The sequence below is a fragment of the Notamacropus eugenii genome, chromosome 5 (assembly GCF_028372415.1).
Source record: "Notamacropus eugenii isolate mMacEug1 chromosome 5, mMacEug1.pri_v2, whole genome shotgun sequence".
Lineage (NCBI taxonomy): Eukaryota > Metazoa > Chordata > Mammalia > Diprotodontia > Macropodidae > Notamacropus > Notamacropus eugenii.
Window position 1 is genome coordinate 171,324,410 of NC_092876.1, and position 18,369 is coordinate 171,342,778.

General features: G+C 37.6%; 1 protein-coding gene across 1 annotated transcript; it reads left to right on the forward strand.

Moving 5' to 3' along the window:
• Positions 1 to 11,949: 11,949 nt before the first annotated feature.
• On the forward strand, positions 11,950 to 12,873 carry LOC140509040 (olfactory receptor 8G50-like). Its single transcript, XM_072616950.1, has one exon. It carries the CDS (start codon positions 12,046 to 12,048, stop codon positions 12,871 to 12,873), a length of 828 nt encoding a protein of 275 aa, XP_072473051.1. The 5' UTR covers positions 11,950 to 12,045.
• The last annotated feature ends 5,496 nt before the right edge of the window (positions 12,874 to 18,369 follow it).

An 18,369-nucleotide genomic window follows, 5' to 3' on the forward strand; every position in this document is an offset into this window, starting at 1 on the left:
GAATTAGGCACTCAACTAAAAAAGATAGGGGTAAAAATTAACTTAAAATCCCCAATTAAACACCAAATTAGAAATTCTGAAAATCAAAGGAGAGATTAATAGAATTGAAAGTGAGAAGCTATTGAACTTATAAATAAAACTAAGAGCTGGTTGTAAGAAAAAAATTCAATAGATAAATCTTTGGTTAATTTGATTTTTTTAAAAAAGAAAGAAGAAAAGCAAATTACCAGTATCAAAAAATGTAAAGAATGAATTCACCACCAATGAAGAGAAAATTAAAGCAATAATTAGGAATTATTTTGCCCAACTCTATGCCAATAAATCTAACAATTTAAGTGAAATAGATGATTATTAACAAAACTATAAATTGCCTAGAATAACAGAAGAGGAAATGAAATACTTAACCCAATCTTAGAAAAAGAAATTGAACAATCAATGAATTCCCTAAGAAAAAAACCTCCAGGGCCAGATGAATTCACAATTAAATTCTAACAAACACAAGTAAATTCTAACAAAAAAAAGCAATTCATTACAATGATGTATACACTGTTTGGGAAAAAAAGGCAGAGTCCTACCAAATACTTTTTATGATTCAAATATGGTGCTGATACCTAAACCAAGAAGAGCCAAAGCAAAGCAAGAATATTATCAACTAATGAATATTGATGCAAAAAGTTTAATAAAATATTAGCAAAGAGATTACAGCAATTTATCCCACAAGGATAATACACTATGACTAGGTGAGATTTATACCAGGAATGCTGGGCTGATTCAATATTAGGAAAAACTATTAGCGTAATCAACCATATCAATAAAAAAACTAACAGAAATAATATGATTATCTCAATAGATGTAGAAAAAGCTTTTGATAAAATTCAGCACCCATTCTTATTTTTAAAAAAACACTGTAGATCAAAGGAATAAATGGAATTTTCCTTAAAATGAAGCAGTGTCTATCTAAAACCATCAGCAAACATTATATGTGATGGGGAAAAGCTACAAGCTTACCCAGTAAGATCAGAGGTGAAAAAAAGATGCCCATTATCACCACTATTATTCAGTATTGTTCTAGGAATGTTAGCTTCAGCAATAGAGAAGAAAAAGAAATTGTAGGAATTAGAAGATGCAATGAGAAAACAAAACTATTACTCTTTGCAGATGATACAATGGTAAATTTAGAGAATCAACTAACAAACTATTTAAAATAATTAACAACTTTAACAAAATTGCAGGATATAAAATAAACCCACATAAGTCATCAACTTTTCTATATATTGCCATCAAAACCCAGCAGCAAGACATATAGAAATTTCATTTAAAATATTTAAAATATTTGGGAGTCAACCTTTTGCCAAGACAAACCCAGGAACTATATAAACACAATTGCAAAACACTTTTCACACAAATAAAGTCATATCTAAACAACTGGAAAAATATCAGTTCTTCATTGGTAGGCCAAACCAATACAATAAAAATGACAATTCTACCTAAATTAATTTACTTATCCAGTGCCACACCAAAATATCAAAAAATCATTTTACAGAGCTAGAAAAAATAATAACAAAATTCATCTGAAAGAACAAAAAGTCCAGGCTTTGGATACAGCAGTTTTGACTTTGTTGTTTTCTGACTTTGTGTTTTCATCTTCCTTCTCACCATAGTAACTTTCTATAATCAGAATTTTTCTGTGTTTGCCCATTTTTCCAACCTATTTCTTGATTTTTAACTTTATGCTAAAGGTGGGTTCTGCACTCAGGGATGAAGGTGCACTTTCCCAAACTTCAGGGCTTTTGTGCCAGCTTTGAAAACAGTTGCACCTGCTTCCCGGGAAACAGAGCCCTTCAAAGAACACAAAGTCTGTAAACTTTCAGTTTTTCCAAGGTGGCATGATCTAAGGAGAGGTATGTTCGCTACACTCCTGGAATATACTCTGGTCTGTGAGTGACCAAAACACTCTTTTCTGCCCTCGAACGGTAACCAGGACCTTTTCCTGTGCTTGTGTTCCTCCCTGCCATGGGAACTGCGACCCAGATCTGAATATGGCTATGATTATAGTTGTTGTCCTTTGTTCTCCAAGAGGACCAAAATGATATCATTATGATAAAGTCAAGTTCCAATGTGTCCAACTGATCAAACCAAAATGAGCTCAGAATGCTCTACCACAGATTGGGCACAGACAGTCTGTGTGAACATTTGGACTGGATACTCTAAAACTGCACATCCTATGTTTCCTTTGAACTGTTTCAATTCTGCTTTGCTCATATTGCACAGCACCTTCTCCGATGTGCACACCCCATGCTGAGTGGTCCTGTGCCAGTATCTCCAATGTCACACAATCAATTCCAAAGTTCTTGAGAGTATCCTTATATCGCCTCTTCTGACCATCATGTGATCACCTACGCAACATGAGTTCTCCATAAAACAGTCTTTTTAACAAGCCTATGTTTTACATTCGGACATGGCCAGCCCATCAGAGTTGCACTCTCTGAAGCACAGTTTGAATGCTTGGCAGTTTAGTTAGAATAAGGACCTCAGTGTCTTGTACCTTATCCTGCCAGGTGATCTTCAGAATCTTCCTAAGACAATTCAAATGGAAGTGATTCAGTTTCCTGGCATGGCGCTGGTAGACTGTCCATGTTTCACAGGCATACAATAATGAGGTCAGCACAATGGCTCTGTAGACCTTCATTTGGTAGTCAGTCTAATACCCCTTCTCTCCCATATTTTTCTTCAGAGCCTCGCAAACACTGAGCTAACTCTGGCAAAGAGTTTGTCAACTTCATTATCAATGTGTACATCCTGGGAAAGTACACTACCAAGGTAAATCAACTTATCCACAGCATTCAAAACTTCTCCATTTGCTGTAACCCATGGTTCCATGGATGGATGGTGTAGTGGTGGCTGATGGAGCATCTATATTTTCTTGGTGTTAATTAGTAGGCCAAAATTAGCACAAGCAGTAGAAAATCAATCTATACTTTGTGGCATCTCAGCTTCAGAGGCTTCAATGAGTGCACAATCACCTGCAAACAGAAAATCATGCACCAACACTCCCTCCACTTTGATCTTGGCTTGCAGCCTTTTCAAATTGAGGAATTTACCATCAGTGCAGTAGCTGACTTGATGCTGTGTTCATCCTCATTGAAAGTATTTGACAACATGGGAAGGCACGAAAGCATTGTCCACTATCCAGAACCTGGGCAAGCATGCCAGCATGAAATTGATATACAATACTGATGAACTTCTCTGGGCAACCAAATTTTGACATAATTTCCCATAAAATCTCATGACTAACAGTATCAAAAGCCTTGGTCAGATCTACAAATACTGTGTACACATCTCTGTCCTGCTCCTAGTATTTCTCTTGGAGTTGTTGGGCAGCAAACACCATATTGACTGTTCCTTGGCGCTTTATGAACCCACACTGGCTTTCAGGTAGAAAACCATCTTCCAGGTGAAGGATCAGTCTATTAAGAAGGACTCTAGCAAGAATCTTGCTAGCAATAACTAAGAGAGACACCCCTCTGTGATTGTCTCAGGACAAGCTATTTGCTTTACCTTTATAGAGATGGACAATAGAGGCATCCTTGAACTCCTAGAGGATAACCATCTCTTGCCATATAACCTAGAAAATTTCAATCAGATATTGTATGAGCAATGGACCCCATACCTTGTGGATCTCAGCTGGAATAGAATCAGAACCAGGTGCTTTGCCACATGAAAGGAAACTAATGGCACTCAAAACCTCTTCAGTTGGAAGTTCAGCTAAGGAGGGATTGACTTCAATCTGAGGTAAAAGGTCAATGACCACAGCATCGATTGATGATGGTCTATGGAGAACACTATGGAAGTATTTATCCCATTTCTCTATGATCATGTCCTTATCACTAATCAATGTGACTCCATCAGCACTGAGTAGTTGTGATACACCATAGGTTTTTGGTCCACAAATAGCCTTCAGGGAATCATAAAAGTGCTATGGATTGTTACTATCAGCATAAAACTAAATTTCATCTTCCTTCTTACTGAGCCAGGAATCCTACATTTCTCTAAACTTTGCTTGTACTTTACTTTTGATGGAATTAAATTCTGCCTTCTTAGAGATGGATGAACTATCCTACTGGTAAATCCCTGTGGAGTTCTTGTTTTTTATTTAGCAGCTTCTGAATTTCCACATCATTTTTATCAAGCCAGTCTTGGTGTTTACAAGTGTTCTGAACCAGATGGGTAAATGCAGTGCTGCACTCCAAATCACTGAAAGCAGCCCACTCTTTTCTGCTCCACTGTTACCAACTGTGTGTTGGTTCAACTATCCCTCCAAGTTAGCAACAAACTGTTCATGCTCAGAGAAGAGTTCTAATTTGTTGACATTAATTCTTCTGGTAGTCACTTTGCCTTGGGAACGGCACTTTTGATGAATGTGAATATTTAGCTTGGAAAGGATAAGTCTATATCAGTCCAGCACTCTGCACCACACATTGACTTTGTCACTCTCACATCTTGTCTGTCTCTTCTCCTTATAATCACATAGTCTATTAAACACCAATGTTTGGTGCTAGGATCCATCCATAAATGGAAGAGAGTGTTGGTCATGCAATGCACAAGTCTTTAACAGTAAATGACCATTGCTGTTGTTGTTTCCAACTCCATTCCTCCCTAGAACTCCCTGCCGAATCTGGTAGTCTGAGCCTACTCTAGCATTAGTCACTCAGAATTATAAACTTGTTCTCTTTCGGCTCATTGATGATAAGGGTCTCTACGTCTTCGTAAAATTTCTCTTTGACCTCATCAGGGTTGGTCATGGTGGGAGCATGGACACTGATGATGATGGCATGGAGTTTTCCTACAAGTGGCAATCACATTGTCATGAGCCTGTCATTCACTCCTTTTGTCAGGCATACCAACTTGCTGACTAGATTAATTATAATTGCAAAACCTATGTTCCCCTTCACTCTGGCCACTCCAGAAAAATGTGTATCTAGCTCCAACTTCAGTAAGCTGGCCTTCATTTGCCAGCCTTTGCTGATACACATTGCAAGCACTCAGGGCTGCTCTTTGAAAGCAATATCTGTTGAGTTCTCTTGCAATAAAAGCTCTTTGTCTTTCAGATCTACTGGATTTTGTGTTGTCTATAAGGGTGCACATTCTCCATGTGCCAATGGTGAGGGGAATCATGTTTGCAGATATTTTTGTACATTTTGCACATCCCACAGAGTGGGATTTCTTGCCTGCCACAATAATCAGGCCAGGTTTGTGTAAGCAGACAATTTTTAGAGCATCTTTTCTAGCTCCCTTCTTCACACCAGGAGGTGAGCAGTATGATCCTTGAAAGGCTGCTCAGATGCCCAGGAGGCTGCCAAATTCCACTGCTGCTTCCAGTGAGAAATGACCCTATGGCCTGGGCTGCCTGTGTGCAGGGTTGTGACTACACCTCCCAGTGTATGCGCACCTGCTGCTTCATCACTTGCTCGTCACCACAGGACTTTGAGATAGGTATAACAGTAAAATGGTATGGATGATGTCTTTTGATTCATGCATAAATAGGATTTAAGTGAGGAAGATTTGCATGAAGTCATCGACCTCACTCTCTCCTCCAAAGTCATCACAGTCCAGTGAAAGGACAAAATCAAGATGACTGGCAATGGCTCAGGATGCAATGGATGACCTTGGTGTCTTCAATGTCTAACCAAGCTCGAAATGCTCTACATTGCCTGATTCATTTGCCCTCATGGCCATTGGAACAAATTGTTCTAATTCACCTATTCCACCAGAGAAAGTCTTCTCATGTTTGGTGTAGAAATACCCTTAATTCACCAATGGGTTTGAGACTCCTTGGTTACCCTCAACCTTGTTCAACCTGTCCATCAAAATGTTTTACCAGGGTATGGCCCCTGTTCATGCTACAGCTTCTTGGAGCCACAGGTGAGAGTTGGGTGGAACAGGTACAAAACAAAGGTGGAAAGAAGCCCTGAAAATGACTCAGCAATCATCACACCAGAGGTACTAGTCTTCCCTAAACACACTCTATACCCCAAAAATCAAAACATACACTTTAAGGGTCCTTAGGAGCTTCAGTCCCTTTAAGGGACTATTCATTTTATCTGTTTGGTTGTGTTCCACTCTCCATGAACCTATTTTGGGTTTTCTTGGCAATGATATTGAAATGGTTTGCCATTTTCTTCTCCAACTCATTTTACAGATAAGGAAACCGAGGCAAAAAGGGTTAAGTGACTTGCCCAAGGTCACACAGCTAGTAAGTGTCTGAGGCTGGATTTGAACTCACAAAATGAGTCTCCTTGACTCCAGTCCCAGCACTCTATCCTCTGTGCTACCTAGCTGCACAAGCTGAATCTGTCCAATCTGCCCAGATCAGAATATCGGCAATGTAAAAGAGTTCTGACCCCAGTGGCAACAAATGGACTACTATAATCTCTTCCTCACCAGTTGTCTGACTCCCTTACCACCTGTGGGCTAAGAAATCTAGAAGCTGTGGAAGTTGATGATTCAGTCATTCCTAAGGCCTGCACCTTGTTTCCTGGGGCCCATTCTGTACTGGTATAGCCTGTGCTAGACTATATTTCATTCTCACCTGAGTATGCAGACCTTTCCTGCCGACCTTCTAAGTTGTCACATGCTGGAAATTGCTTCATCCCATCATTTTGTGAATTATGCCACTCCAGAATTTGTGTTGAGGTACTATTTTAAAGGTATTTAGAGGAGAATTTGAGAGAGCTCAGGCAAGTCCCTGGCTTTTCTCGACTATCTTTGACTCTTTCTCAATATCAATTTCTTACAAAATTATAGGATATAAAACAATTTCAAGGGAAATAATTTAAAACATGGGAAGGAAAGAGACTAACAATACCTAATCTTAAACTATTCTACAAAGTTGTTGTCCTCAAAACAATGTGGTACTGATTAAAAATAGGTTAATCAAGGGAGTCTTATCAATTGGGGAATGACTGAACAAATTATAGTATGCAGATGTAATGATTCTTCCCTCTTCACATTGCATCATTTTACATAAATCTCAGGTTTTCCTGAAAGCCTACGTTTCATCATCTTACACAATGATATTCCATTACAGTGATATACTGTAATGATTTTTTAACTTGAATGACCTACCCTATCTGTCCTGACAATAAGGTGGTTTCTTTTCCACAAACCTTAAACTCCTTTCAACTGTCAACACTTACTCTGGAATGGTCTCCCTCCTGAGTAGCATACCTCATTTTAGTGCAAGCAATGGGCATTACTAATTTCTGAGCTTCCAGAATGAGTAGTGGCTTATAACTACTTGCCAGAGCTTATTCTGTTCCTGTCACCAGGATTATCTTATTTTCTGCATTCTGAGTGTCCACATTTTACCTACTCTTCAAGGCACAGATCAAATTCTACCTTCTCCATGAAGTCTTCCTTGGATTCTCCCACCTATAGTAAGGTTCTTACACTTTTTAACACTTAAAATAGGATATAATTTTGTGGTATTTTGCTATGTCCCAACCATTTCTTGGCTATGCATTCACCTTATCTCTTTCATAGATTTTATTCTTCTCTTGAACAGAGACCCGATAGCATATTTCTATACAGTCTATCATAATTCTTTGTTGAGCACATAATTCAATCTAAATAAATATTTCTTTATTGATTACTTAATGACTATAAAGTGATAAATGGACAATATAAGAGTACATGTAGCCTCATGGAAAAAGACATTTTAATTATTGAATACCAAGTTCATGAATTAATGGTTCATTTTTCACATTGCCATGTTTAACAAGGAAGCATTACTGCAGTGGATATAGGATATTTGCCCCTCACTGTCCTGGGCCCAGTCATATAGTTCTATACTGACTTAATTACTAGAAGAACTATATGTAAAATTCCAAGTAAAGGAATTAAGTTCCCTTTTAACTCATTATTCACTGGCTCATCAAAATACAACACTGGAGAAAAATGATCATTGCAGTAATGGCTTTGACTGAGGAGATTAAGGGATTCCTCAAAAGCATAATGAAAAAGAATACTCAATATATGAAATAAATCAGGTATGGGAAGGTTGTTTATTCTATACAGAGAGAAAAGATGCTAACCATGGAAAGATCACATTGTTCATTAGTATTCTTAATAGCATCAACATTGATTCAGTAATAATCTATAACTGGCTACAGCTGGGATGATAATATTTAAAGAGTCACAAGATCATACAGCAATTATAAAATACTGCTTACTAGGTATGTTGATTTTGCCTCTGCATTAGGCACGCTTTGATCAAACAGCTAAGCTATTGACTTCTCTTTCTAAAGCATATGCTTCCCTGGCAATTAGCCACTGTTTCTATGGTGGATGCCATTACAACAGCCATTTGACTCTGTCAATGGAATATTTAATGGTACCTCCAGATTTTTTGAATTCTCAAGGACTTCAAGGCAAGTTGATCTCAGGGTACTCATTGACCTAAGCTCAGGAGAAAACAAACACAAAAGTTCAAAGGTCACCATGGATCCTGTGTACAAGACAGCCTAATTGAGGCCACACCTCACATGGTGAGCAGCAGCAAGGTCATCATGATTTTAGGGTAGAGAAGGACCAACCTTCTCCATTCTTAATTGGAATCCCATTACCTAGAAAGATGCAATCAAGAAACCTCAGACCAAAATTTTCTCTTCTTTTTGAAGGTCATCAGACCTTAAAATTCAGCAGTCATTTAGGGGGTTCTTTGTCACCTCTCAGGCGAAGACCATGTGAATGACCAGAACTAAACCACTCATCTTCAATGACTAGAAGCAAGCAGTTGCAACCTGCACATGCTCTGTACAATCCACTAGAAATAATCAATTTCAGTGTGCAGCATGTTCCTTGTCCCTGCTACATATGTAAAATGCAGAATTTATTTGTTGTCTTTCTTTCTATGTCCCTGCTCACAATCAAGTTAGCTACTTCCTATTCACATGCTTAGAAAGGGTATCTTCTTTGAAGATTCCAAAAAATGTGTTAAAACATTTTTGGGGGGTTTTTTGCCCTCAACTTTTTTTTCTATAGCAACTTGATAATGAGAGGACAGACAAAAATTCAATAATGTTTTTCTTCTTTCATCTTCGTAGTGGTGCTGTCTCTACTCAAGTGTCTGTTTCCTTCTCACAAGTAAATAAGAGTAAAGATTCCACAGCATCATTGCTACAGAGGTAGAAGAAGGTCTTTCAGAGGAAGTCCAGAAGGATTAGGAGACTTGCCCAAAATTATACATGTTTTAATTGTCACGTATGCTACTGGAACCCAGGTCGTCTGAAGTTCCCGAGTCATTTGTTGAAAAAACATTTGAAGATAAATTATATATGTCTATATCATTAAATCATTGCATTTCAACTCTTAGTTATCATTTAATTTAACTACTTTGAAAATCAATATAACAAGCACAACTTTCAGCAGGATATAATGGATAGAGAGCTGGTCTGAGTCTGGAAACTTGAGTTCTAGTTTTGACTCCAATACATAATCAACTTGTGTTCCTGGGCAAATTACTTAACCTCTCAGTATATCCAGAAATTCTCTAAGATGAGGATGAAGGAAAACAGATTTATTAGATAATTACTATGTGCTAGGCACTGTGCCAAATTACTGGGGATACAGATATGAAAAGTAATTGTGCTTACACTTAAGTTACATTCAAATCAGGGATATGATATATATGTATAGGGGAGTAGTGCCCAGGAAAGGAAATTTCATCTTAGAAAATAAGAGGGATGGTGAGTGGAGTCAGAGGGTTCAAATGATCCACCCGTTCCAGAAGCAATGGTAACTTTGATTTGATTTCTGTTCCCAGAATAGGATTTAGAAAGCAGGATTTGGGGAAGTGTTCATGGACTCAGTGGCATGGTAGGAAGATGGTATTGTCTGATATAGGGAGTCTGCTAGATGCAATGAGCTGTCATAAATCAGCATGAACCCAAGGTCAGAACTGGAAGTCCAGTTGGGAAGAGCTATGTCAAGAGTGGCAGCCCTCTATAACAGTGGCATCATATTCAAATAGAAATAAAGCCCACTAAACCATACAAGAGGATTCCTGTGAGCATATATTGATGTAGAAAACCACATGCTAACATTGTGATGTTCTATTATAAATATTTTTACTTTTTCATGAAATATTTTCCAGTTACATTTTCATACAGTTCCTGTGCACTAAGGAGTGGTTGGAGTTTTATGTTTCACACTTCTGCTATACATCAATCATAGCAAGAAAATGAGAAGTTGAGTGATTAAAGCTGATTCTGTATAGTTGACTGTCTCCATTTAATGAGCTACGGGTCAGGATCTGGAGGTCTGGTTGGAAAGGCTGTAGAACAAGTTCTTTACTGTAAGGTAAAGGTTGTTATCCTACTTGGAGCTCCTTATACCAATGGGATCAAAGATATAGTAAATAAAAATAGTAAATAAAATTGTAAATACTGTGAGCAACTAAGGTATAAATGAATCATTTATTTATTGAAATTAATACTGAGTTTAAATTTGTAAGAGCTTAAACAAAACAGCATAGCAAATGTTTTAATTTTTCTCGAAAAAGAGAACTAGGGTTTTTTAAAAATTCTCATTGTTTCAAAATCTGCAGAAATGTAAAATTTCTAGGAACCATCTAGTTATAAACTCAGTCTGGTAGTTGAGTATCTGATCTGTTTGATTCTCACCCCCAAAACTTAAGAGCATGTGAGAAAAAGGCTATTCCATAAGGAAACCTACTAAATAGCCAAAGAGCTAATAGAGTTCCCTGGTTAGGGGTAAGCTGTTGGATGGTGAGAGGAAGGATGACTATGAAACATGGTGGAAAACAACAATGAGTTATTCCCAGAAGAGCCTGGATCCCTGATGAGATAAGACCTTGGGCAAATTCTGCGAGTTTCTAACAAGGTCCCTGGAAACTCTCCATTAATAATAACAGACTTACAGTGAGGTTCAGAGATGATATTTTCTATCCTAAAGTTAGAGAGAACCACTGAGTTAAAGTAATAATTAAAATTTCATCTCTTGGAACTTTTAGGGCAGCTAAGAAATCAAAGACAATGCTTGCATTATAATAGAACAAAATGAAGTAAAAGAGTCTATAAAGATTATCATTCCTGACTTCATTGCTACACATTCCAAAGATTCTTTCAACAATGATCCAGCAGTGGAAGGTGAGTGCCTTAATTCAACTGTCCTGATCCTTTCTTCCAAACTTATCACTATGGTAGCCCAGTTCTTGGTGAAATCTAACTTCCTTATATTTATTGGCCCATTGCTAACCTTGAGAAGCATAGAGCTAGAAATGTATCTGTGAGGAAGAGAGAAATATCCAGACATGCTGGGAATCACAGAGGCTTCAATACCCCCTGGGATAACTGCTTCAACAGAGAAGGCTCTTGTGTTTTCACTAAATGACTAATGATGGTAACTGACTCTACAACAATTTGTTTTCTTTTCTCTGAAAAAATGACTGATGTCATGGTTCCCATTCTGATGCAGACTAGTTATCTTTAAAGTCCATCAAAATTTGGTTTTGTGGAGAGTTTCAGAAACATAAACAAAAACTAAATAGATGAGGACCCCAATGAGTAGACAAATAGAGAGCTGGAAGTCATCACTTTCCTTCATCCCTGAGCTCTCCTTGTTGTCAGCAGATTCAAATGGCTGTACCAAGAATATATTCATCCCTTGGGTAGAGTAAGGCAAAGTTGGATATGACTCTTTTCCAACAGTTCTGTTCACATGTCCCATACTGTAATACCATAAATGCTACTCTCACACGGTGACCAGGGACACTGGCCATAGGCCACTAGGACCAAAACAGTCCAAGATTCCAGGACTCAGAGTTGTCTATTGTGTGTAAACATCCTTTGTATGTATAGGGAGGGAGTGGAGAAATTCTCCCTAATGTTTTCTTCTTTTTCAATCCCATAGGTGCATCATCCAGAGAAGGAAAATCACTCTGCAGTGACTGAGCTTATCATTGTAGGCTTAACAGACCGACCAGAGCTCCAGGTTCCACTTTTCTTCTTGTTCCTAGGGATCTATATGGTCACCATGGTAGGGAACCTGGGAATGATCACCTTAATCGGGCTCAGTTCCCACCTTCACACCCCCATGTACTATTTCCTCAGTTGTCTATCCTTCATTGATGTCTGTCAATCCACTGTCATCACCCCCAAAATGCTTGTGAACTTTGTGTCAGAGAAGAATATCATCTCTTACCCTGAGTGCATGACTCAGCTCTATTTTTTCATCATATTTATAATTGCTGAATGCTATATGTTGGCAGTGATGGCATATGACCGCTATGTTGCCATCTGTAGCCCTCTATTATATAATGTCATCATGTCTTATCAATTGTGCTCCTGGTTGGTGGGTGGGGTGGGTACAATGGCTATGATTTGTGCCACAGTTCACACAGGCTGCATGCTTAGAGTTTATTTTTGCAAAGACTATATTGTCAATAATTTCTTTTGTGATCTTCTTCCCCTTCTGAAGCTCTCCTGCTCCAGCACCTACATCAATGAAGTAGTGCTTCTGGTTTTTAGTTCATTTAATCTTTTTGTCCCAACCCTAACTATTCTTAGCTCTTATATTTTCATCCTCATAAGCATCCTTCGCATCCAATCCACTGCAGGCAGGTCTAAAGCCTTCAGCACTTGCAGCTCCCACATCATGGCTGTTTCCCTATTCTTTGGCTCAACTGCATTCATGTATCTGCAGCCTTCTACCAACTCCATGGACCAGGGGAAAGTGTCTTCTGTGTTCTATACCATAGTGATCCCCATGCTGAACCCTTTGATCTACAGCCTCAGAAATAAAGATGTTAAGGTTTCCCTGAAGAAAATTCTAGAGAAAAGGATGTCATCATGAAAACTAGAAAGGTAATTGGTGATGTGCATCAAAGGTTTACTAATGCTATTTTTTATTTAAAGGGACAAGTCATAAAGCTTTCACAAGTGGCAAGATCTGCTCACATACCCCTTCTCACAAACCCTCTCTTCCATCACCCCTGCTTCTTGGTTCTCTTCTTATGCAAACTTGTGGCGAACCACAATTAGAAGCCCTATTAACAATGAGTGTCACATATTAAAGAGATGAAGTACTGACCCTTTAGGATAAAAGAACAGGGAAGCTATGAAGCTACCCCATCAGTCTGCAATTTTGCTTTGGTGGTGTAATCAGTTGCTTTTCTGGGTTTGGAAGAGGATAATAAATATAGGGCAGGAAAGGATAGCACTTTAAAGTTTACAAAAAATTTAAGAATATTATTTTACTTTATTTGGACAACCACCCTGTCAGGGGAGGAACATTAATATTCCCATTTTACGAATGAGGAATGGAGGCACACAGAGGCCATGACCTGCTGAGGGTGATATAATTTGTAAGTGCTGGGCTGGATTTGAACTTATCTTCCTGATTTGAGGACCAGTGTTCTATCTGATATGCCATTGACCTGTCTCCTGATCCAAAGCCCTCATTTTACAAATGAAGAAGTTTAGACCCTGATTCCTGAGTTAGATCTTTCCCTTATATCACACTGCTGACCAGGATTTTGTCACTCACTTTGACCTATTGGTTGTTGTGGAAAGCAGGAAGACCTGGGTTGAAGTTGCACTTCTGATCTGTCTTGGCTGTGTGACTCTGGACAAGTAACTTAACAAGTCAGTGCTCTTGTTAGTACGCTAAGTTGCTTAGAAGGTGTTGACCTGCATTGAGAGAGGGAATTTCCTCACCTGGGAGCTCCTTATATCAATGAAATCACAAGTCCAGTCCCTCTCCCTATTTACCCATGGTATGATTTTAGAAAAAAGCAAAGGTGACCTTGTGGCAGCCAGGCAATGCAGAGGAGAGAGTGCTGACCCTCGAGTCAGGAAGATCTGAGTTAAGATGTGAGTTTCAATTTGGCCTCACAAATTTACCAGGTGTGTGACCTTGGGTAAGTCACTTTTTCTGTCTGCCACAGTTTTCTCCACTTTAAAATGGGTATAAGAATAATGGTCACTGTGAGGATGAAATGAAATAATATTTGTGAAGCACTTAGCGCAGTGCCTACCACACAGTGAGGGATGTATAAACGCTACTGTTGTTCTTGTTGTTATTTTGTTTCTAATGTATGTTTCAACTCTCTGTTCATTTTTATGGTCAGACATTTTGGTCCCCTTATTTCTTCAATTGGTTTCCAATTACATGTAAATAAAATCAAATCAAATCTAAATAGAAATATTTAGCCCTTAATAGGTAAAAGGAATTCTTGTCCTAGGATAGTAAAATCACAACTACCCAGCCCTAGTGCTTAAGGACCTTGTACTATTCTTGTGGGGTGCGGGAGTGGTGAGGAGGAGGAAGAATGTCATGTGTACACAGTATGGCAAAATTCAAAACAGGATATCACAGGAGCAAAGGGTTGATGGAGACCGCAGGTGCCAAACATGCCACAGGTGACTTACAACACTCCCATGTGGCAGTAACCAGAAGAAAGGGTAGGTGGGAAACATTTTACCAAATAAATATATAATAAAACATAGATTACATTATAATTTGATACTAAGTGAATACATAGCCCATTGGGATCCCTGTATGAATTAGTGGCTCCACATCTATTTGATTTTGACACAACTGATCTAGGAAGTATGCTCTAGGAAAATTTAATTGGGGAAAGAACACTGCTAGCTAGAAGAAATAACTGGTATACTTATTGTACTTATGGAACAGTAACTCTGCCAACTGTGCTAAGATCCTCAGGTACTACCTATAAGCACAAAGCTCATTGAATTGGTAGACAAAGTCCTCAGAATAACCTGCAGATTTGCTTCAAATCAGAGATTCTCTGCTTAAAAGAGTACTCTAGAGGTTATGCAAAGTCAGGAATCCCCAAACTCCAGGACTGCTGACAGCTTCTGGTACATTAAGCTCTAATGCTACAGGAATGAGTAGGGCTATTGAAAGATTTGCATTTGCTTGCACAGATGTCATATCCACCATTATCACCTATATAGTATGTATGAAGAGATTCCTGGCAGAATAGCTCTTCTAAGGACGTTTCTCACAGTTGGAAAGAGTTCTCTGCCTGTAACAGCTGTCACTTATGGGGCTGGCATTCCTGCTAACAAGAAATTTTGTGGGAAGATCTATTCTTATGCACATGGAATGTAGCTCCATCTTATTGTGGCTTATGAAGTATAGCCACCAGAGCTGGCTCCCCATTGTATAAAATCTGTGCTGAGAAGGGATTTTTTCTGGCTGTCATACAGAGGGCATCCTATTGTTGGAATCCCCATTATCATTTTGTTTGAGAAATTATTAGAGAATTTTTAAGAGAATGGTACAATAAACTCTATTTTTTTTAAAAAAAAAAAGACCTCAGGCATAAGAACTCAAAGAGGTTTATTTTAAATTCTGGCCATATTAAGACTTAAAAAAAAGAGTTCCTGAAAATAGGTGACTTTCTGAGATTGCCAAAAAAAAATGCGCTCAGATGTTTTGAAAAATCTAAAGAACAGAAAAAGAAAAGTATCTCTTCCCTGCATGTACATGGGCTATGGAGGCAGACTTTTTCCAGGCCCTATGGGGAAATCTAGCTTCACATTTCTGTTTTCTAAGACTACTGATTCCCAGTATGTTTGAGTTCTGTTAGCCTATCCCTTCTACCAACTCCATGAGTTTCTTCAAACCTTTTTCAGTTGTGTTTTGCACAATTGTTATTTCACCTAAAGTGAAATAAAACCACTTATTTTGAGACCTTCACTGTAGCCCTTGTAGGACTAATGGGGTGCTCTAAAAATAGGGATAGTATTCTTTCTCTCACAAACACTGTCCAGTATCAGTCAGCTTGACCAGTTACTGCACCTGGTACCACTGACCCTAATGTCCTACACTACCATATGAACCTTCCTTTCTGATACCTGATACCTCAATCTGCCCTGAGTGAAATGATGAAGCTGATAAAGGCAGGACTGGACATAGTTGTGTTAGATAAGGGCCCATCAAGGAATTAGGGAATGTGTTGACCTTAATCTCCAAACCATCAGATGACTACGAATCCATATGGGTATGGGCCTAACAATGGTAAACCTAACTTAAATGGCATATACTCTTTTCGAACTTTTGATGTATAACTCAAACTGCTTTCCAGATTGGTTGTACCCATGCACCGGTCTACAAACAGAGAATCAAAGTGTCTGCTTTCTCACAGTCCTTCCAAAATTTATTATTTTACTTTTCACTCATCTTTACAAATCTGACAGGTATGAATAGAGGCTCAACATTGCTTTACTTTGCATTTCTCCAATTAGTGGTGATTTGTAGCATTTGTCATATAATTTTAGAAATCCTGGGTTTCTTCACTTAATGGCTGACCAATTATACTCCTACAACATTTGTCAGTTGGAAAAGGGTTATTATTCTTATTTATTTTAAATATACTTTTATATATTTTCCTGTATGTGTGATCATAGAAATTTTTAAATGTCTTGAAAATGAGACTTTCACCAGAGAAATTTGATACAAAGATTTTTTCACACAGTAATCAGCTTGATTGGAGTTGGTTGTACAAAGCTTTTTTAATTTTAGATAATCAAACATCCATTTCTTCTGTGATGTTATCTAAATCTTAATTTTTCAAGAACTTTTCTTAGATCTGATGAGTGCTATTCTTCATATTTCCCTGATTTGTTTATGATGTGACTTTTTATATCTAGGTCACCTATCTGTATGCCATTATTAGGCCTATAGCTAAAGAAATGTATTTATAGTATCTCTTTTTGTGATGGCAAAAACTATAAACTAAACAAATGCCCATCAATTGGGAAATGTCTAAATAAGTTATAGAATATGAATGTAATGGAATATTGTTATAAGAAATGACAAAATAGATGATTTCAAATGAACTGATGCAGAGTGATGAGGACAGAACTAGAGGAAAAAATTGCATTATAACAATTTTATAAAGTGAACAATTATGAAGACCTTCCCATACTAATGAAAAATGAAATGTGGAGAACCAAAAGAACATTGTATACAATAATAATAATAACACTGTAAAAAAAGACAACTTTTACTATAGGAACTATGATCCAATGACCATCCATGATTCCAGAAAAATTGATGAGGAAACATGCTATCAACCTACTAAGAAAGGAATGATGAATTAAGAATACAAAATGAGGCACACATATACAAAAATGCATACATTAGGTATGTTATATGTGTATGTAACTTAAGCATACATATGTGTGTGTACCCGCATGCACACACACACACACACACACACACACACACACACACACACACACACACACACACATGCATTTATATATAAAACCAATTAGGGCATTTCTGTTGTTTGACAGTGAACATTTTTTGCAAGAAATTTTCTTTTGTTTCTTTTTTTTCCAGTCAGTTGGAGGTGAGAGAAAGAAAAATAGAATTATGTTAATTAAAAATGATCTAAAAATGTAGAGATGGAGGTACTGCAGATGTGAGAATGATGCACCCATTTTCAGATGAGATCAATATATTGTTAATTTTGCTTAACAGTTTTAATTTGTTTCAGAAACCTCTCATGGAGTGGGTGTAATCCAAAAATGGTAGCAATGAAAAAAACAAAATTTACATTTAAACTTAAAAGCAAAAAGAATCTGTATTCAACACATATGTAGGTATTGCATATTCCTCTCTGTGAGGAAAGATAACAGAATGTGATCAGTGGAAGTTAAGAAATGCCCAGACAATTTCGAATTTGAGGATTCTTCAAGAACTAAAGCCAATGTAGCATTTTTTAGCATTTTTGCCCACCTGGCAAAGAAACATGGTCTGTGATCAAGAACTCCATAGCCAATGTGGAACCTTCCCTGTGCCTTCACCAGATCTCATGAGGGGATTCTAAAATGAGACAATCAATAAGCTTTTTGACCGCAGGAGAAGCAGATCTAGCCATGTCTCTTTCCAAGGATATTTTTAGGGGAACTAGTTTTCATCTGTGCTTATGGCTAACCCTTTAACAGAAGAATTAATTTCTTCTAGAATTGATTTTTATTGAATTTTATTTGAATTAAATTCTTTAGCAAATGAATTCCTCAAATTATAATACAGTGTGAAAGGCACCAATTCCTAGCAAAAAATGTACAGCATGTAATTTAAAAAGATGGTTTCAAAGTACTTTAAAAAAGAAAGCCATGGTCACTATGATCCAAAATGGATTTATTTTTTTTTAATGAAAAATACACATGAAACAAACTTTTTTTCTTTTGAAAAAGATTTTTAGATGGGTAAGTATGGGTATTTTCACAAATATAGAATATCTCAATTCAAGTGAATCATTTGTCATTTCTAGTGGTCTCCAAGTAGAAAAGGAACAAAAATATGGAT

Excerpts from the sequence above, each read along its gene's own strand:
- LOC140509040 (XM_072616950.1), top strand. The coding sequence starts at position 12,046 with ATGGTCACCATGGTAGGGAACCTGGGAATGATCACCTTAATCGGGCTC.